General features: G+C 43.4%; 1 protein-coding gene across 1 annotated transcript; it reads left to right on the top strand.

Moving 5' to 3' along the window:
- Nucleotides 1-39: 39 nt before the first annotated feature.
- On the top strand, nt 40-20123 carry WDR4 (WD repeat domain 4). Its single transcript, XM_053971302.1, has 11 exons — nt 40-161; nt 1761-1823; nt 2579-2725; nt 5009-5165; nt 5697-5809; nt 7839-7899; nt 8940-9038; nt 14082-14146; nt 14804-14987; nt 15901-15970; nt 18979-20123. The coding sequence occupies exons 1-11, from the start codon at nt 40-42 to the stop codon at nt 19158-19160; spliced, it is 1263 nt and encodes a 420-aa protein (XP_053827277.1). The 3' UTR covers nt 19161-20123.
- Nucleotides 20124-21190: the final 1067 nt, after the last annotated feature.

The following is a 21190-nucleotide window of genomic DNA, read 5'->3' as shown; positions in this document are numbered from 1 at the left end:
GGCGCGGTGACGCCATCGCGCACGTGGCGGCGCGGGCGCATGGCGGGCGGCGATGGCGGCGGGCGCAGCCCCGGGGCCCGCCCGGCGCTGGCGCTGCGCGGGGCCGTGGCGGTGGCGAGCGGCGGGGGGCGGCTGCTGGCGGCGCGGCCCGGGCACAGCGGGTCAGTGCGGGGCGTGCGGGGCCGGGGCACCGCGGGGCGCGCGGGGGCCTGGCGGGCCGGAGCGGCGGAGGCCGCCCGGTGCCCCCCTGAGGGGGCTCGCAGGGGCCCGTGTGGGGTGAGGGGAGGTGCTGCGGCAGTGCGGGAGCCGCCGGCCCTGCTGAGGTTGGTGCCTTTCCGAGCTCCCTGTCAGCGTTTTCTGATACAGAAATCCCACTTTGAAACTTTCTAGCCTTGGCGGTTTTTCTGTCACGGTTGTGCTCCCCCATTTGGACTATATATAGCATAGAGAATATATACCGATATATACACACTATATATTTATACATACACACACTATATATAGACACACTATATATATATATATATATATATATATATATATACACACTACATATTTATGTAGGCACACATATATATATGTTATCTATATACACATATGTTATATATACATATGTTTTATATATAACAGTGTATATGTGTACATAACTTATGGAAAACATATGTATATGTAGTGTATATATGTTACATGTATATGTCTGACATTATGCATAAAACTAGAAATGCCTAGAATGTATAGAATATTATTTTTTATATATATACACACACACATATATACATATATGTAATAACGGTCTATTTTATGTCCATAAGGAAGGTGCATACAAATATCTCCAAGGTGGGTGCCAAAAGGATGGTGCCAGACTCTTTCCGTCTCCTGTTGCCCAGTGACAGGATGAGGAGCAATGGCCATAAAATAAACCACAAGAAGTTCCACCTCAACACAAGGATGAATTTCTTTCCATGGAGGTGGCAGAGCTCTGGAACAGCTGCCCAGGGAGGGTGTGGAGTGTCCCTCCCTGGAGACATTCCAGAGCCATCTGGACACGTTCCTGTGTCACTGTGCAGGTGACCTTGCCTGGGCAGGGGGCTGCACTGGGTGATTTGCAGAGGTCCTCTCCAACCCGAGTGATTCTGAGGTTCTGTGTGGTGTTCAAGGGAGGTGTCAGAGCATGGGCCAGGCTCTGCTCTGTGGTGCCCAGCACTGGACAAGAGGCAAGGGGCAGAACTGATGCCCTGGAAGTCCCACGTGAGCATGAGGAAGAACATTTTAATTGTGCAGTGACCGAGCACTGGATCTGATTGTGCAGAGAGGCTGTGGAGTCTCCCTCTCTAGAGATATTCCAGAACTGTCTGGACACAATCCTGTGCTCTGGGGTGACCCTCCTTGAGCAGGGAGGTTGGACCAGATGACCCACAGTGGTCCCGTCCAATCTCACCAGTCCTGTGATTCTGTGACTGGGTAAATGCTACTGACAGATGTGCTGAGTCTGACAGAAATAAAACTTATGCAAAATACAGGGTTACTTCACCAGCAGGGGAGGATTTCCTTTTTGACATGTGCACACACTCCAAAATTTTAAGCTTCTGCCACATCTGTAGCACTCTGGGAGCCCACTTGGGCAGAGGTGGTTCTCGAGATGGGGGGCAGTTGTGCCCAATAACTGAAAGAAGAGAATCATACAAAACAGTTGCTATTCTCCATAGTTAAGCTCCTGGTTGTTCAGTGCCAGTAATTTTAGGTTTGTTTTTCCCTTGCAGGGATGACAGTCTCTTTGTGTACGATTGCAGCAGTGCAGAGAAGCAGCCCTTAGGAGAGAAAGGGTGAGAAAATCTGCTCTTTTCCTGGAGGGTGCATCTCTGAGCTTGTGTGGCTGTGAAGGCAGTAAAAGGAAGCCACAGGATGACTCCTTGAGCAGGTGAAGGGTTGGTTTTGCTAACCCTGGTGGATATATATGGATCTATTTTTTGTTTCTGTTTCATCCAGAGTTTCATTCCACTTTTGTGCACCTTTTTTCTCTTTTTTTCTAAAAAAACCCAACAGTATCAAAATCAATAATTCTGTCTCTTGTCAGTCAAGACATTTGTGGAAAAGTCCTGCATTTTTTGTTAGACATCTAAGACCCAAAAAATCCACAAAGTTCTCCAGATCTGTTCTGTAAGTCATAAGAATTCAAAGCACACACACAATAAAAAGTATTTTTCTTAGCTTAGATTCAACCACTGGACATTGTTTTACTTGTAGCCAAACAGGAAACATTTTACTGGTTTCCTCATAGAGAAATAATTTATAATTTATGTATATATTTATTCCTTGTATATATATTTGTACCTTATAATTTATATCAAGATGTGCCAGCACAAACTTTTGTTTTCTAAACAGGCTCAGATCTGTCAATTTCCTTTGTCTTGGCTTATTTCTTTGCATCAGTGTCCGTGTTGGCTCAACATTTTAAGCAGAAATAAAAGTGTTTAAAGTTTTACTTTGTTCCTCACGCTCCTGGTGGTTTGGGAACAGCTCCCTGAGGGAATTTAGTAGCTATCAGGCTGTGAACTGTTGGTCCCCTTCTCTCTATTAGGCAGGATGGAAAAGGGACAGATAAAGGAAGTGATGACATCCTGGCTTTTGCCTTCTCCCCATCAGGAGGTTATTTTGCCTTGACAGATGACAACAAACGCCTGATTCTGTTCCGTACAAAGCCTTCCTGGGAATGTGTTAGTGTCAGGTAAGGAAGCAGGATGGTGCATGCTGGTGTGGAGTTATGGCTGATGGATTTTGAGTTCTAAAATGGGAGTATTTGGGATGTTGATATTTGTTAATACTTAGCTTCCTTTTTTTTTTTTTTTTAATTCTCTTGCTCAAACAAATTCAATGTTTTTGGGAATTCAGAGTATTTGTCAAGGATTGATGTGTGGTCTTCCCCTCACCGAGAATGGGAGTGCAGATGTTTAATATCACTGTCCAAGGAAGGATACTCTCTTTCCTTATTCCAAACCCAGTGTTTTTTTATCTTTAAGAACTAAAACTCTGTTCACTGTTGGTGCACTGGGGTTGGGCCTGTAAGACTGATGCTGAGCAGTTCAGTGAGTGCATTCTCTGTTCCTTCTGATTTTGAGGAGTTTTGGGAAGTTTGTGAACTTTCAAAAAAGTTATGATCATTTCAAAAAGCCCATCTTTAGAGATGCTGCAGCTGCTTTTCTTCAGTACATTCCTCTTGAGGAAACAGCCTGTAGCTGTCCACCAGAGGTCCTCCAGTTCCAAGTTTTCTGCTGCTGCTTGTGACAATTCTCTGTAGGAAAAACCAGGATTGTGAAGGGCTTCCTGAGAAAGTACCTGAGCATGTGACATCTCTGTTTCTGTTGGTCTCTGACAAATGTGAGACCCTGGTTGCAAAAAAAAAAAAAAAAAAAATCAAGTCTCTGTAGCTGTGTGTTGAATACAGGATGGACCCTTGGGGTTAAACACTGCTGTAGTGAGGAAGCTGTCATGGCATGAAGCTGTGCCAGGGCAGGTTTAGGTTGGATATTAGGAAAAGGTTTTTCACCCAGAGTGGTTGAGCACTGGAACAGCTCCCCAGAGAAGTGGTCACAGCCCCAAGGCTTACACAGCTCAGGAAGGGTTTGGACAATGCTCTCAAGCACATGGTGGGATTGTTGGGGTGTCCTGTGCTGGGCCAGGAGTTGGACTCAATGATCCTTGTGGGTCCCTTCCAACTCAGGATGTTCTGTGATAAAAGCAGAAATGCCCAATTCTGTTCATTCTGTGTCCTGCCTTCCCTGCTGTCCTGCCTTGTGTGCCTTGCCTGTAACATACCACTGGATAATTGTTTGGTGTTTTAGTTTCTGCTGAAAGTTTAACTAGGACCACAGCTGGATTTTTTTGGGAATGTCATTACCTCATACTGGGAAACTGGGAATACAGACAAAAGGCTTTCTGCATGGATAACAATGCCAAAGTTTGAGCTATGTGACTTGTGTTCGTGTTTTGTGGCAAGCTGTGTAAAGGTGTCACACAGTGCTGGCCTTTGTAGTCAGCCTGTGTCAGACAAAGGGGAACTTTTGAATCTTTGTGCTCAAGATCACAGTGAACTTGGAGCAGGACTTTCTGGTTGGCAAAATAACCTTTTTTGGAACTATGTTGCCTGTGATCCTGTTGTTGTGGTGTTCCTTCAAACAGCCACTAAAAAGTCGTGGGAATTTCTCTCTTCCTACCTGAAGCATAGTGTATTGTCCTCTTGCCTCCACATGGCCACTGAATTTCAGAGTAGGTGAAAATAAATATCCATTTCCTATGATCCTTGGTGCCCACAGTCCTGTGCTAACCCACAGGATGTGCTTTCTGGCATCTGTGGTCCTTACGTTTATCTGAGTAGATGTAAGAAAGCTGTTACCTGCTACACTGGCAGCTGGAGCTATGAGATGATGGCAGATGCTGAGGGAAACTCAGAGTTCAAGTTCAGAGCTTTGTCTGGACAAGGAGCATGGAGTCTGTGGCTCTGTGACTTGGGATATGAGCAGAAAAGAGTTCCAAGGCTCTCCATCAAGGGCTACCCTTTGCAGTACAGAGTGGCAACTGGAGTAGTTCCTACACAGTTTTTAAAAGTGTTGCTGCAAAGGACTCCTAATAGGACAAATCCTTCCTTGTCTTTTCTACGTGTTTAACTCACGTTTTTATGATGTAGAGTGCAAGGAAGTCTACCAGCCTTCATTAGAATCCTGGCATGCTGCCTGGGTGAGGTGCTCAGTTGAGAAAATACCAAAGCAAAATGCAGTCATGCAGCTTTTAATGGTCTCCTGGTCCTCTCCCCACCCCAGGTGTTTGCTATTACATAAGTCACTCATTTACTAGACTCAAAAGTGCTATTTCAGCCCCATAGTGTTCCTCTCATTGCTGCCATTTCAGTAATGTTGCATCTGAGAACTTTTTGCCCAGCCTCTTGGTCTGTTTAACTTCAGACTTGCTGAAGCTGCCATCCAGAGCTGTTCAAGCTGTGCCATTTGTCTTTCAGGTTTGTGAACAGGAGATGCACATCCCTGGTTATCACAGCTGCAGAGGATAAGATTTTTGTTGCAGATAAGTCTGGTGATGTCTATTCTTACTCAATAACAGAACCTCAAGCAGATGGAAAACTTGAGCTGGGTCATGTCTCTCTGCTATTGGATGTGGTAAGTGTGTGTATTTACAAACCTGCATTCCTGCTTGTGCTTGAGTCTCTCATTGTTGCTCTCATCCCAGATCTGTGGTTTGCTTTTTATTTTTTTTTTTAATTATGTAAATGAAATGTGGTCCAGATTTCTTCCTACTGAGTTTGTGTTGGCAGAGTTTGGTAAGGAAAAAAGCTTATGAGTGTTGAAAAAATCTTTATGTTACAGTCACAGAAGTCTTGGTGACGGAGTGCCTATGGGAGTTCATCCACTCTGCCATGTCAGCTGAGCTCTTTGGTGTGATAAGTTTCTTTTTAAGATGGAAGGGGTCTTGCAGCTGTGCTGTTGGGGCTCAGTGGCTTTCACTGGACCTGGAAGTCAGTGTTGCTTGTCTTAGTGAGAACGTTACTGTCACAAAGATTTACGCTTCCATTGTTGGTGGAAAAAGTGGCTTCATGTTTGTACGTGCCTTTTGGGGTGAGGAGATTTTTTTTTTTCTTAGTTAAGGAAAATTTCAACTGCTGGGCACTAAAGCTCTCCCTTTGCCAACAGGCTCTGAGTGCTGACGACCGGTATATCCTAACTGCAGACAGAGATGAGAAGATCAGAGTCAGCTTGACAAAGGCTCCCTACAGTATTGTGTCCTACTGCATGGGACACAGAGAGTGAGTGCCTTGTGTGCCAGAGCCCCTGTGTGTGTGCAGCCATTCCCTGCACAGCACCTTCATCCACTCTCTGTGGGTGAAATTTTCTCCTCAAATCACATTAAACAACAGCTTGGTCTGTGGTAGGATCATGGAATAGCCTGGGGTGGAAAGAGATATTTAAAGTAATCCAGTCCAACCCCCTGCCATGAGCAGCGACATGTTCAGCAAGATCAGGTTGCTCAGAGCTCTGTCCCAGCTGGCCTCAAATGTTTCCAGGGATTGGGCTCTACCACCTCTCTGGACAATCTGTGTTTCACCAACCTCATTGAGAAAATGTTCTTCCTTATATCTAGTCTGAGTCTCAGTGAGTTTAAAGCCTTATCCCTCCTCCTATTGCAGCAGGCACTTCTAAAAATGTCTGTCCCCATCTCTTTTATAAGACCCCTTTAGGAACTGGGAGGCTGCAGACCCAGAGCCTTCTTTTCTCCAGGCTGAACAACCCCCAGTTCTCTCAGCCTTTCCTAACAGCAGAGGTGCTCCTGCCCTCTGCTTGTTTTTGTGGCCTCCTCTGACCTGCTCCAACAGGTCCATGTCCTTCTTGTAGCCAGGACACCAGAGCTGGACACAACATCCTCTGGGGCCTCAGCAGAGCAGAGGAGCAGAATCATCTCCCTCTACATGCTGCTTAAAAGAGGCTGCAAAAATGGTTAGCTCAGGATGGAGCCTATCTTAGTCTTAGGAAGGGAAGTCTTAGGAACTGTCTTTTGAGGTTTGAACATCTGCTAATTAAATTAGTGTCATCTCAGTGCAGAACTCAGACTTGCTAGGTTCTGTGGCAAAACAAAAAAACTTGGCTGTGTCACCAGGGTGGATAGAGCATGCCTGCCTGGACACCAGACTGCAGCCTGCTGGAGACTGCAGTATGAAATATGTTCAAGTAAGGGAGCCTGCAAGGAAGATGGAGAGAGCTGTAAGAGCTTGGAGTGACAGGACAAGGGGGAATGGCTTTGAACTTACAGAGAGTAGGTTTAGATTAGATACAAGGAAAAAATTGTTTACTGTAAAGGTGGTGAGGCACTGGCACAGGTTGCCCAGGGAGGTTGTGGATGCCCCACGCCTGGAAGTGTCCAAGGTGTTCATTAGTGGTTGCAGAATAAAAAGCAGTGTAAATTGATTGAAATGGATTCAAAATTTCAATAATTTAATTAGAAATTAATAAAAAAGGGTTACATAAAGCAATAATTGTCTCGTTTCACAGTCCTGTATTTTCTTCTCTCAGTGGGGCTCATGGTGATTCTTGCTGGATCTGTTGTGCCTGCTTTGTCCTGGAAGTTTGTATTACAGTGACCAAATCTCTTCCTTTTATTTTTTCACTGTATGGCTTTAAAGCTATGCCTGTTTTCAAAGGCAAGACTGTCCCATTCAGGTCGTGTTCTGCTCAGGTCACTGTTTTTGAGGTTGGTGAGCTCTGAGATAATAATGATCCCCAGAAGTTCAGGTCATCACTGCTCACCAAAGACAAAACAGGATCACCAACTTCTGGAAAACAGAACTTCTGGCTGAATGTAGGCACTGCCACATTAAAATTCTCTAAAGATTGCTTTTAAGTGATCTCCCAACTGTGTCTGGAGAGATGTGGCACTCTGGAGGCTGAGCCTTCTTGGTTGTGTTTTAAAGGATCTGTTGATTCATGTTTTTAATGTGCATCATGAACTGAGAAAGGGGAATGTGCTGCCTGAGTAAATCTGTCTCCATTGGCATTTTTTGATCTAAATGACAGTGTTCTTAGCTAGGAGGAGCTCAGTAGAATCCCCTGAGTGCAAATGGGGAAACGTAGTTCTTTATTAAGCAGAAAGTCAGTAGTTTGTGTAGTGCATATTTACTAAGTACTGGTGACATTTACTTCTTCCTCCTAATTATCTTGATGTGGAAAATCTGTTTGTTTATTGTAAGGTTCTCTTCAAAACTGCTGTTTTCTCTTGCTGTGTGTGTTTAAAGACCGGGGCGTCAAGCAAGAGAGTTCAATTTTTGGTTGCTTTTCCTTTAGGTTTGTAAGCAAAATACTTGTAATACCCAACTGTCCTGACCTGCTGTTGTCAGCTTCTGGGGTATGTATTGCAATTTCTTCCAAAAAGTGTTGGAAGCATTGGGTTTGTTTGTTTGTATGTATGTTTGGGTTTATTATTATTATTATTTATACTTGTGTTTTGGCCAAATTCCTTGAGATACTTGGAATAATCTCTCATGGTTTGCAGCATGGCCTCCTTCCTCCTCCTGCCCCCTTTTTCCTGGTTCTGTTTGTGTTCAGCCATTCTGGATCACATAAGAACCTTTTACTGTGTTTATAGTAAAAGGCATCTTTGGGATGGTGAAATTACCATTAACTCTTGCTCTGGAGCACAGACATTGTCTTCTTGGATGAGAACTGTAGAAATGAATGTTCCCTCCCTTCCCTCTCCAGCCCTGTTCCTGAACTGATGGCATCCTGCTGCCATGCCACATCTCTACAGAGATGGAGCTGGCCTAAAAGAAGGGAGACAATATTCTTTGTTCTCCAGACTACCAAAACTGCACAGGAAATAAATAATGTTTCCTCTGAAGATGTAAAGATCACAGTAACTCCTGGCATTTCATTTCAGCTGCTGTTCTGACTTCCCTAAGGCTCTTGTCCCTCTTAATTATTGAAGCAGCTCTAATGCTAGTGCTGCACATGGCTGTATTTCACTCTTAGTAAATGCTCTTGGCTTTGTTTTTCCAGAGAGGTGTTTAGTCTCTCTTCAGGAGGTTGCTAAATCAAATGAGAATTTGGTTGGGGCAGAGAAGGGCAGCCTGGAAGAATTGTCATTAAAATGCTGAGCACATGCATGACTGTGCTGTCTGAGACAGGCTTGAAATGCCCTCCTCCAGCTACCCAATTTCCACTTCAAAAGGAAAATTAAAATTAGCATGATTGAATAATTTAGAATGCAAGGGGAAATTACGTTAATTAAAATGCTTTATTTGCAATTTGAGGTCTTAACTAAGTGACTATTTAGCAGCTCCTCTGAGGAGCTATTCAGGGAAACAGGGTTTAGGTGAAGGCCAGGAGTGGCCTCTCTTTGCCTGAGTGCTGGTAGTAATAGACTTGTGTCCACTTCCATCTGTCCAGGACTCCACTCTGAGACTTTGGGAGTATAAAAGTGGAGAAGAAGTGCACTGCTGTCAGCTGAGTACCATCTGTGGGCCTCAGGCAACCAAACCAGACCAGGTATGTCCATGTGTGCCAGTGCTTTTGCTGTGCTCCTGATCCTTGGCACTGCCAAATGTGTTGGTTGCGTTTTGTTAGAAGTGCTTCCCTTCTGTCACTGGGTTTAGAACTTACAAAAAATGTTACAGTAGTCTGAGATTTTGGGAAGACGGTCCCTGATATCCATTCCTGTGATTTGTGTAAATTTCTAAAATGTGCCAAGCAGTGACCAAAAGAAGCTGCTTCTAATTCTTCCCAAATTTATGTTCTGCACAGTGAACAAAACCTTCACTTGAAGTTTTTTTTCCAAAACCACAGGTGTTGTAGTCTCCTAAGCAGAAAGCATCCTGTGATACTGTGAAGATCTAAACATTCACCCATTTTTTTTTAAATGCTTAGAATTCCAAGTGTTAAAGTTGCAATTTTCCTGAGCAAAAAGAAGCTTTGTAATATTTTTAACCAGTGACCTGCAGTAGTGCCTTGTGGAGTCAAAATGCTGGGCTTGTTATTTTAGGTTCTCTTGCAGCTGGACAGTGTCCAAAATTTAAATGTGTGAGTCCTACACAAAAACTGAGCACCCCAGGAGCTCTCCTGAGCTTCCAGCCTGTACATCAGCAGTCTTACACACACAAGTTTGGGGTGCTGCTGGGATTTGAGATGCTCACTTGATGTGAGCAGTTATTCTGGTAATGCTTGAAATGTAGTTTTGTTTTTTTTTTTTCTTGTAATTTAATGTGGCATAAGACCAATTAGCAGTGAAATAGCATTGTCCTTGTCCCTGCTGCATGCATGGAATTAAACCACCTACTCATCTGCTGGGTTATTTGAGTTCACCTCACCACCCATCCTGCTGTGTGTGATTTTTCATGTGAATCTCTAAAAGCACTTCTTTCCCTGCAGACCTCAGCTGCCTCCCACTTGTCAGGTGACTGGGAAGTCATGTAGGGCTCTTGAGGCAAATCCACTGCGGAATCCATATCCAGGCAGAAATTGAATTGCAAATTCTGCCTTCCCTCCTTCGTGTTGTGGTTTTGGTGGTGGAAGTGTGTTGTGCTTCACCTCCCAGCAGCTGGGGAGCCACTTTCATCACAGCTGTCCCATTTACATACTGGAAATCTTGGGTTTGGCCAAGGGTTGGGCTCTTGGGTTCCTGTTAGCAGAAATTCAGGGTGATACCCATATGGACAATTTAACCTGCTCCTTGGACTTGGGAGTCTTCTTGAAAACACACCTGAGCCACACACCTCTCACACACATTCACAGGGTCTCTGCCTCATTTCAGCTGGATGCCAGTGCTTGAAATCTTTGAGAAAGCTGTTCTTGGGGTTTTTGAAAAGTGAAAAAGGTACAGACTGGGTGACAAGCCCATCTAACTGGTATCCACTGATACTCTGGATGCAGCAGGATTTGAGCATTTGTTTTAGAGGGAATAATGGGTTTATTTTAAAACAGTTTGCCTTCTAGATTTATGGAATCACTGAGGACAAGTAAGCAACTAACTGAAGTGGGGAATTCTTTGATTAATTTTAAAAATACTATTTGTTGCATAGACTGGCTTGGCATTATTAAGATGGCTTGTGAGTAAATTAGCAGTGCTAGATCTGACATTGAACCCTAATTCCACTGATTCCAAACAAGTTAATCAAAAAATAATAAATATTGAACTATATAGTAAACTTGGAATGTAGCATTGGGTAAACAAATGTCAAGAAACGTGTTGCTGCAGGTAGGAACTGATCTAAAAAACCATTCCAACTCTCTTAGAATGTTTTTAAATGTAGGTTAGTAATACTTGCCTTGCCCCCTAATAAAATCCCTTCCATGAGATATTCTTCATGCTGATGTAGCCTCAGGAGAAATTGGAGGTGCCCTTTGCTTGAGGAGTTTCCATTTAGCTTCTTTGCACCAGTGTGAGTAATCAAAGACAGAAGGGGAAAGCCCATAAACTGTGGGTTAATAAATAGAACACAGTAATTAAGTAATAAACCTTATTCCTGCAGTGCCTTGCAGTTTTTCCATCCACTGCCACGTGTGGTGGTGCTGTTGGAAGCCACATGGTGGCCTGTGACTTGTCCTGTGAAATCCTGGACACTGCTCACTCTCACAGGTGTTCTGCAGTGAAAAGACTTGTGTTCTGCTGGCATCATAGTGCTAGAAATGCCAGAGGTGACATCTGGTGACAGTGTTTAGTCATGCTGTGCATCCAGGTATGTCACAGATCATCTCCACAATGTAGAGTGACGTTCATGGTCTGAATTTAAGGACACAATCTCTCGAGCCAGCACTTTGCAGCTTGTAACAAGCACAGTGTCTGCAAAGGACTCTGCAGCCAGGGATCAGATGGGGATAGAAGTGCTTTTTCTTTTTTTTTTCTTTTTTTGTATTGTTACATTTCATTTTTACCATTGACAGCCAGTGTGAATGCACTGGAGCTTTAAACACAGCTTGAAGCTCAATGAGGATGGAATCATCAGTAATGGTGGGTCATGTGAGCACAGAAATGTGGGCTTATTTTGCTTGGCAGATGATGAATATGTGTCTGTTTGGGGAATGTAGGAGTGTTTTGAGCAGTGTAGCATTGGTTTCAGCTGATGGCTTACAGATCCTCAGTTCATTTTCCCACTAGAATGGGAGTAATTCTCTTAATTCCATAGTGCTATATAAATATTTTTCTGCTTCACAGCTTTCACCTCATCTGATCCTCTTGACAGCAGAAGCTTGTTTAAAGTCCAGAACATGAATTGCACAACTCTACCCCAATGCACCAGTACATTAATTTTTTATAGGGTCACCTCTTTTCACAGATGACATCAAAAGTTAATTTTAAGGTGTTGGCAGGCTGATAACAGTGTCATATAAATACTGTCTTGAGTTCAGAGAGCATCAAGTGAACATCTGTTTGTCACAGAATGTTCTTGTAGCCCTTCCTCAACTGATTTCATAGCCCTGTCCTTGACCATGATACTGCTGTGGGTCTTGCATTCATTTTGCTGATTTTTTAACTTACCCACACATGGAAAGAACTTGGAAAGAAGATGCATTTTCTTGTCTCTTTCCAGCTGTGAATAAAACCTGGTTTAAATCAAAACAGCCTCCTCCTCCCTCCTCCAGTGGGATTGGGAGAGAGCTGCTGCCTAATTTAAGTTCACAGAGGCCTTTGTCTCTCAAACAAAGCACTTGGCTGTGTAGGTGGGCACTTCCCTGCATGTTTGTCAAGCAACAGGCAGAGAGGCAGAGCTTTGTTATTAGAAATAAATAGCACAGGTTTCAGCTTTTATATACATATATATCTATTTTAGCTTGTTCCTTTAAGTGTCTGAGGAACCCACTCATGGCTTACAGTAAATAGGAGCTGTCAGTTCTACTCTAAAGCTGTGTTGTAAGTTTCTCCATCCTGCAGAAACAGCATTTAGCCACATTAGCTACACAGAGCCTTTCTGGTTCAGCCCACTCATCCTACCTGGTACTTGGAACCATCTTTGGTGAAACAGGGGTCCTGGGTCCCAGTGCTAAATATGGACTAATAACTTCATATTTCTTCAGCGTAGCAGGAGATCAGTTCCATCTGTTCCCAGGAGCTCTGAAAGGATCAGTCCTTTTGATAATATCTTTTATTAAGTGCTCCTCTTCTGTCCAAACAGGTGGTTGGGATGAGTGAAAAGTATGTGCATGCTGTTCTTGCTTCCCCCTATGAAACCGTATCACACAATTTTTCTTATGTGCTGGAGAAAAAAAAAAAATTGTTTTCAGCTCTGTTACACCATGAATTAATTTTCTTTCCCACAGTTGGTTTATCTCTTAGTGGTTGCATCATGTGCTGTTGACAAAATAGTTAGCTTCTGGTGTTAAACTTGCTGACTTGAATTTTTGGAAGCTGTACAGCTTGTTTTGCTTTCCTACATGGATTGCAAAACTGTGAAACAAGCACCCTGACAATGCCTATGCATCAGCTGGTAGCTGCAAGGGTAAAATCCTGAGGTAACTCCCAAATTTACCCTAACTTAGTGAACCAGAGGTTCTGTCCAGTCACCAGTGATGTGTTAGGGAAAGAGGTGGAGGTTAAAAAAATGAATATTTGAGGGTACATCAGAATTCTGCCAGCAGAGTGTCAAAAAGATGTATTTTCCCTGCCCTAAAGGAAATAACTCTCTGCTTCTCTACATGGAAGGTTTTAGTCATCAGCAGTGTTGGTGTTGTCACTGCTTATAAAATACACTAGAGAACCAGCCTTTTGCTGTTGCAGTTTTGCTGTTCACATTATATAATAGTTTTGAAAAAGCACCCCAGGACATAATTTTGCAGTTTTTCTACTCCTCCCAAGTTCTTCCCACTCCAGGAGCCTCAAATCAGTTGTTTTGTATTTCAAGTAGAATGGTTTGTGCAGCAAAGGTGCTGCTTCTCTCCTAGATAAAACTGTATAACTTCTAAATTAGGAGTGTGATGTGGGATTTTTTTGTTGTGTTGTTTTTTTTGTTAGGTTTTTTTTTTTTTTTTTAATGAGGAAAATGGCCTCAGGCAGGCCTTCCTTGTTGTTCAGAGCACATTTTCTGTGGAGCAGGATGGCTTCACCAGACTCAGGTTAGAACAGGGGCAGCACAGGAGGGATATAAGGGATATTAGCTATGCATCACTATGTTAGTTTTTTAACAAACAGAACAGCAGCTAATAGCTCGTGTTTGTAATGTCTGGGCTGCTGGAGTGATACTCTGCCTGAGCAGGCTTAATGTCAATGTTTTTGTCATTAGCATTGCAGGAGAGAATGTTTGAAGGTGGTGTATTTTCCTTCATCTGTTGGTTTGTCTGCTAAGAGTAGGTTCACTCAAACCTTTACATTTGATCTCTGGGCAGTGTGGAAGGGAGAATTGTGGAAAACTTCATAAAACAGCAAACACTGGTACAAAAATAACCTTGACTGCAGTTAGAAGGTAATTAAGTTGCTTAACTTGCTGTAAATTAAGATATGTGCTACTACATTTTAAAGGCTCATAGTGAAATGGAATGTGAATTTTCTGCCCATAAATGGCCTCAACTTACAAGGATGTTTTTTTTTTCTATTCCTAATAGAAATACACGGTGTCAAGAATAACCTACTGCTGCCAAAGTGGTTATGTTGCCATTCTGTGTGACAGGTAAGAATAGATGGAATAATGCCTAAAATCATCACAACTACTGCAAAGGCATGAGCAGCTTTTCCTGTTGGCTGTCCTGGCTTTCTCTGAGCCTAGAGTTCTTGGTACTGTGGATCTCCAGGTGTCCAGGAATGCCTGTGGCCTCCCAGGGAGCCTTTTTGTCCTGGACTTGCTCTGACTGCAGAGGGGAGTGCAAGGGTTACCTGGCTTAGTTAATTTTTGTAGAGTTTGTGATGCCTTTCCCTCAGTGGAGGAAATATGAGGATGGGATGTACAAGAGCTAGGGGATGTTTTATTTTGGCTGGTGCTCAGCTGCATATTTACCTTCAAGTGCAGCCCTATAGGCCAGTGTGTCACAATGCAGCACTCCTCATAAAAGTCCTTAGTAATCCTTATGAAATTCCCTTTACTACCCTTTCCTTTAAAGAGGAGGCAGCACTGGCTGCTTTTTCTTTCACATAACACTTGAAAAGCTGTTTGACACTTTGGGTATTTACAGCTTCTGACTCAGATCATGTAAGCAAACAGCATTTGAAGTGCTCATTCTAACCACTTGGCTTTGGCTCTGTTTGGGAGTGGGCGTCTGTAGTTTGCTGTACAAGTGATGCCTGTAGGTGGATTTGGTAATAATGGTAATTAAGTTTTTCCTCTCAAAAGTATTCCCACAGTCTACATCTTTCAGCTCGATGCCACTGCCCAGCAGCTGGTTTACAAACAGCAAATCTCTCTGAAACACAAAGGCTGGGACATTGCATTTGAGGAAATGGGAGACCTGTGGATTTTGCAGGAAGACAAGGAAGCTCCTCTTCTTTTGTACAGAGCATGTGATGAACAGTGGAAGGTACTTTTTTAATGCTGAAAATCCTGAGTGTTTAGTGATGTCTTGAGGCCACAACAGAAGTGGAGTTTGCTGTTCCATAAAAGCTAAAAAGGCACCTTTCTCTCTGTCTTGAGATGGAGTAAAAGCCATAGATACACATCTCATTTTTTTTCTCACCTGTGTACGATGCAAAGGTGTCAAGAGCTTGTTGTGAACACCAATGTGTGTTCTCAGCTAAAGCTGCCATCTGGCACAGCAGGATCAGAGTGCTCATCAGCACTCACTACTTTAAACCATTGCCTGAGATTTCTGTGGGCTACACTTGATGATTAAACAAAAAAAAAAAAAAAAAAAAAAAAAAACACAAACCAACAAAATCCCTTTGGATTTGCTCAGGAATTCTTCCCACACAGCTTTCCTTGTGCCTGCCTCTGAGGGATCCTTTGCAGGACAAGGCATCCTGGGAGCAGTAAGGGAATTACTTTTATTTTCAATGAAAACAGGGAATCAGATTTGGGGTATGTGCTATCAAGTTCTCTTTTATTGCCTATTAAAAAACTGGAAACTCATTTGTTATCCTTGTAAGTCCCCAGCTAATTATGATCTGGTTGTGAAGAGGTTTTAATGAAACTTTTGAGTGTGTTCTTTGACCCTAATGTGTTCCCTGGGATATTTATTTTCCTCACAGATTAGTAAGTGGGAATCAATTTCTTTGTTCAAGTGGCAAAGCTTTCCTAGGAGAACTTGAGATCTCAGGCCTGGTTTCAATACCAGTCCTAGAAAAAAGGAGCCTGGAAGAGATCATGGAGGTTTTACACTTGCTCTGTTTCACTACACACTTCTGCGAGCTGTTGCATTTTTCAGCATGCTATGGAACATGAAATTGTCTCTTAATCCCAAAATAGCATGCAGCCTTCCTTCCTTCTTTTCCCAGGCTGTAACTGATGACAAGGGATTACAGAAGATGTCAAAATACATTCAAGACAACTGGACAGTGTTTGAAGGTAAGAAATTTGGCCTAAAGGTTTAGGGAGTACAGTTTTTACAACTGAAGCATAAGATTTAGAACAAGATTGGAGTTCAGGTCAGTTCAGCTGGCTCTTGAAGTCAGTCTTTCCTCAGTTCCATCACACTCTGTCTGGTGTGGAAGTCAGTGCAGATTATGAAGTCTGTTGAGGGCTCTGTTATCACAGAACCATGTAGGTATTTAGAGCTGAATTGCAGCCTTATACCTTTTCCATAGACACCTTATCACAGGGATGCATCCAAACAGCCTCTGGCAGAGCTGCTGGAGTCTGTCTTACTGCTGTGGTATCAAACACTGGTGTTTGTTGTCTTGTCTCCTGCCTGGGTGTGAGACTTTATCACAGGTGCAGTGGAGACAGGATGGAACAGCTCTGCTGTAAAGATGGGCTGTTGGGTCCACCTTGGCAGGGCAGGATGTGGAGCATGCTGTGACTGGAAGGTGTGACCCTGGATGGGACAATCTATGACATTGCTTAGTGTCTGGCTGGCTCATTTTCTTCTTGCTTCCTGCCCCACTCCCAGTCTCTGTCAGAAAAATAATGCCTGGTTTCCTCATTCAGAAGCACCCTATGTTTCCAGGATTTTTTGTATTGTAAAAAAACACCCAGCTCAAACTATAGCAGTGGTTGTGGCTGCAGGGTAGAGAAGGGCTGTGGCATGTGCTAAAATCTCAATTATGTATTGAATCTTCATTCATAGAATACTTTGCTGGGAGACTGGAATTTTCCTTAAAAAACATGGTACAGTTCCCACCAGTCTTATGGTCTGTTCATGGTGGCCATATGTAAAGATGGAAGAGCTGCAGAAATGTTCAGTCTGGTGTAAAGTCTCCTTAATATCTGGTACTGGATGGTTTAGCATGTAGCTGTCATTAAGTTGGTCATTAAATTGTAATTAAGGTGATGCAGTCTTTGTAAGTCAGGTGTTCCATTGGAAGGGAGATGTTTGCATGGAGATGTTGCAGACTTGATAGTTACAGCCAGGCAGATAATTAGGAGCATGAGGTCTGAGTGGAAATGAGCACAGAGAAGTAGAGAGAGCAGGCAGGGGAAGAGGTTTTGGGCATAATTAGCCCGTGGAACAAACAAGTGTGAAATGGCAGTCACCATCTCATCTGCAGCTGGGAAAGGAGCAGGGCTCACATGAGAGGGTTCATTATTGTTAATTACTAAGGGGAGGCTCACTTGATGAGCGCTTATTTCAATGCATAATTAGTGCTTTAAAGGTAGTTATATCTTCTGAAACAAGTGATGGTTATTGTTGGAATTCAGTCCCAGTCCCTGCATGTTGTCCTTTTATAAACTTTTCTCACCTGTCTGAGGTTTCTGTAGGATTTAAGATGCAATGTCAGTCTGGAAGTATCACAGAATCCTAGGATGGTTTGGGTTGAAAGGAACCTTAAAGACAACCCAGTTGAATGCTGTGGGCAGGGACACCTTCCACTAGTCCAGGCTGGTCAGAGCCTCATCCAGCCTGGCCTTCAACACTTCCAGGGATGGGGCATCCACAGCCTCTCTGGGCAAACTGTTCAAAGTGCCTCACCACCCTCACAGGGGAGAATTTCTTCCTAATACTGAATCCAAACCCACTCTCAGTTTGAAGCCATTCCCCCTTGTACGCATTAAACAGTTTGGCATTGTGCTATGACTGATCCCAGAAAAGGATTTAATGCAGACTGATCAAGTGGAGAGCAGCATGGCTATTCAAACTGGCAGCATGCAATTTTTCCCAGGGCCAAAGGCCAATGAAGCCTGTACAAGTGCAACACCCCTGAAAGTGAAAGCGTGAGCTTTGTTGAGTACCACAAGGGAAACTTGCTTTGTTTGTCTGCCCAGAAACAGGGGGATGCTGTATGTGGGTTTCTGTGGAGTAGCACACTTAGCTTCAGGAGCAAACCTTAGCAGGAACTGGATTTCTCTTCATTTGTCCTTTAAAGATAATTTTGGTAAGTGGGAAAATATGAGAACTGGAGATAACTGGTTTTGTCAAGTGCCATTCCAACAATTTTTTAGAAATACAGACTGAGCCAGCTGGTCTCATTCTGTGTTTTCTACAGAAACAATCTGATGAGGGATTTTTGGATAGCAGTTAGTTCCCTGCTAAACTCAGCTAAACCTACAGTCTTGGAGATGCAGTGAGGAGTATTACCCTGAATTCACAGAAGGTGTAACAAAGCCATTGGAACAAATGCTTGGGAATTTATGTGCTATAGAACACGACTGTTTGAAGTCTGCTCCTTTGTCCTTCTTTTAAGTTCATACTCTAGGAGAAAATCCAGCTAAGCACAGTTAGGTGGCAACTCCCTTTGTAGTGCTTGGGTCTCAGGGAACAACTTCAGCAGCTGAAAAACAGAAGCCCTGAAGTTTGCAAGTGTCCAGTTTGAGGAGAGCTGTGGCCTCTCTTTGCTTCACTGTGAGCTGCTTGACTCTGTATGAATTTTTTAGCTTGGAAGTGGAGGCTGTGCCTGGCTGGTGAATGCTGAACAGGTGCTTGCCAACACAAATCAGGCTTACACAGTGTAAATGTTGATATTTAATCACAGAGTGGTTTGGGTTGGAAGGGACATTAGAGATGATCTCATTCCATCCCCCTGCCATGGGCAGGGACACCTTCCACTATCCCAGGTTGCTCCAAGCCCTGTCCAGCCTGGCCTTGGAGACTTCCAGGGTTGAGGCAGCCATAACTTGTCTGGGCAACCTGTGCCAGGGCCTCACCACCCTCACAGTCAAGAATTTCTTCCCAATATTTAGTCTAAATCTGCCCACCTTCAGCTTAAGGCCATTCCCCCTTGTCCTGTCACTACATGCCTTTGTGAAAATCCTTCTCCAGCTCTCCTGAAGCCCCTTGAGGTATTGGAAGGCTGATACAGTGGAGAGGAGCACAGTAAATGAATGGGAATGACACTATCTAAAATTAAAGTCCAGGAAGCCATTGATGAGACCGCTGAGGGAATTAACACCTGTGTTCTTGCTTTGCCCAACTACAGGTTTTGTTGGTGCAGAGAGCTACTACAGCCACCTCTACAAGGCCTCCTTTGATAACATGGACGAGTACCTGCAGAGGAAGGAGGGAAGGTTACAGCAGCAGAAGAAGAAGAGGCAGGATCTGCAGCATGCTTCCAGTGGACAGGCTAAAAAAAAGATGAAGACTGAAGAGCCATCACTATGACTGCTGTGAGCTTGTGACCTTTGCCTTGAGGAAAGGAAGTGATCCAACTGTGGACTGTTTTTATATAAAAAGTGAATTATGCAAAAGGACTGGTTTAAAATTTTATTCAGGTTTTCAGGCAGGCTGATATGACAATATCCTGTTTGCAGCAAGTAATGCATTTACAACACACCTAAACTTTCTAGCAGAATACAGTGTTAGTGGCTCAGTCCTGTGAATCTCTGATGCACATTGTATGAATATTGGAGATGGTCTTTTCCTTGAAACAGGATGTTCTTTTTGCCTACTGTGTTCAGGCTTTCTTTTTCAAGTGGAGACACGCTGATTAAAGTGGATGCAACTTTGTTTTTATTACTTTTGGTTTGGGTTGTTTTTGGTTTTTTTTTTTAAGTTTTTTTTTTTAAAGTCTGTTAGTTAATGTAACTAACTTGGTGTACCTGGGTGTGGGAAAGGGAGTGTAGAAAAAATTCTTGCTGGCTATGAGAGGTTTTAGCTGAGACTTTACCTTCTCTGTTTTTATCCTTTAACTTTGGTTCATATGGTTGGGATTTTGCCTAGCTTCTAATCCATTACTTCCTACTTGTGGAATATCTCTGTAGGAAGAAGTGCAAAAATTAATTTTGTATGCTGCAAAGTAAAACATGTCAGTCAGTGGTGTCTTATTGGAAGCTCCTTCCATTGCAATATGATCCTACTGGTGTGTGTGAAAATCATTCCAGAGGCCTGGGAGCAAAATTTGGAGTGCATCCTGCTTTTTTCATCGAGAACTTTTCTGTTTTCATTATCCAAGAGATACATCTTCTTGAGAAATTATCAGTAAGAGCCTTATGGAGCCACTTGCTTCATCAGGGGGCAGAAGATGTGTTCATCTGCCAGATGGTATCATGTTCATGTGGAATATAATGTCCTTCACAAAACCAGCTGTGGAAATCTGTACAGTCCATTAAAAGTACTCAGAATTAACCTGTGCACTGTGCGTGGCTCTCTCTGGAGTGTCTGGACACGTAGAATTTTTGCATTCAAATACAGATGTGGGGCCCAGCTGCTTGGTTTGCTGACAGCTTCTCCCTTTCTCCCATGGAAGATGCTGAAATGTCAGTAATAGAGCTCAGCAACAGGTAGGCAAATTTCTTGGTAGTTCACCTAAATGCCATGGTGGGATGAAGCTGGGATGAAAACCCTGTAATTTCAGTCTTCTGAAGGAAGGTGTGGGGAGAAAACCTGCTGGGCTGTACCTGGAACAGCCAGCACTGGTGATGACGATTTTTTTTGGGTCTCAGGAAAGGGTGAGAAGCTGCCATGTGAAGTGCTTTGATATTGGGTAGGAGTGGTGGCTTGGCTTTTAAAACTTGGTAGTTCTTGTGTTCATTTAATTGAAGAGAGGCTCCAGGGAAAGCAGTTGGGGAAGCACTTAAGGAAGCTGAGCCTCAAGAGTGTAGCTTTTATTTAAGAGTAGAGTTTGCTAGTGTGCAGATTCTGTGAAATACCACCAGAAACAGGATTGTGTTCACACTGCCTGTGAACCAGACAGGACAGGAGGAAAAGGTTCTGACTAGATCTTTTGCTAGCTGTGAAAAAGAAATGATCTCAAGATGAAGCTTGCAGACACCATGCAAACTTCAACATTTTTGAACCAATTTGAATCTGCAGCAGGAGCCTGTACTGGGTCACTTCCAACCCATTTTCTCACTGGAGGGAAATCTGAGGAGGACACAGGTCTAACTGCCTCCAGTGGTTGGTTGCAGATCCTGTATGTCAATATTAAACTTCTAAAGGATCAGAGGCTGCCATGGCAAATCCAGTTCCTGAGGGATATTTTTCCTCAGCACAGGATAGACCTTGACAGTGATCTCCACTGGCTGCAGGCACTCCTGTGATCCTCACCCTGCTGCTCTCCTGGAAGAAACCCAAGTTTTCTTCCAACACTTGAACTCATGACAGATTGCGGTGTGTGGGAGTGACATGAGATGTGATACCTGGCAGATGGCTCGGGTCTTTTTGTTCTTCTTCCTGCAAGTTCTCCTTTCCTA

Source organism: Vidua macroura, chromosome 2, assembly GCF_024509145.1.
Source record: "Vidua macroura isolate BioBank_ID:100142 chromosome 2, ASM2450914v1, whole genome shotgun sequence".
Classification (NCBI taxonomy): Eukaryota; Metazoa; Chordata; class Aves; order Passeriformes; family Viduidae; genus Vidua; species Vidua macroura.
Note: the sequence above shows the minus strand (reverse complement) of the source record. Positions and strands in the feature narration are given on the sequence as shown.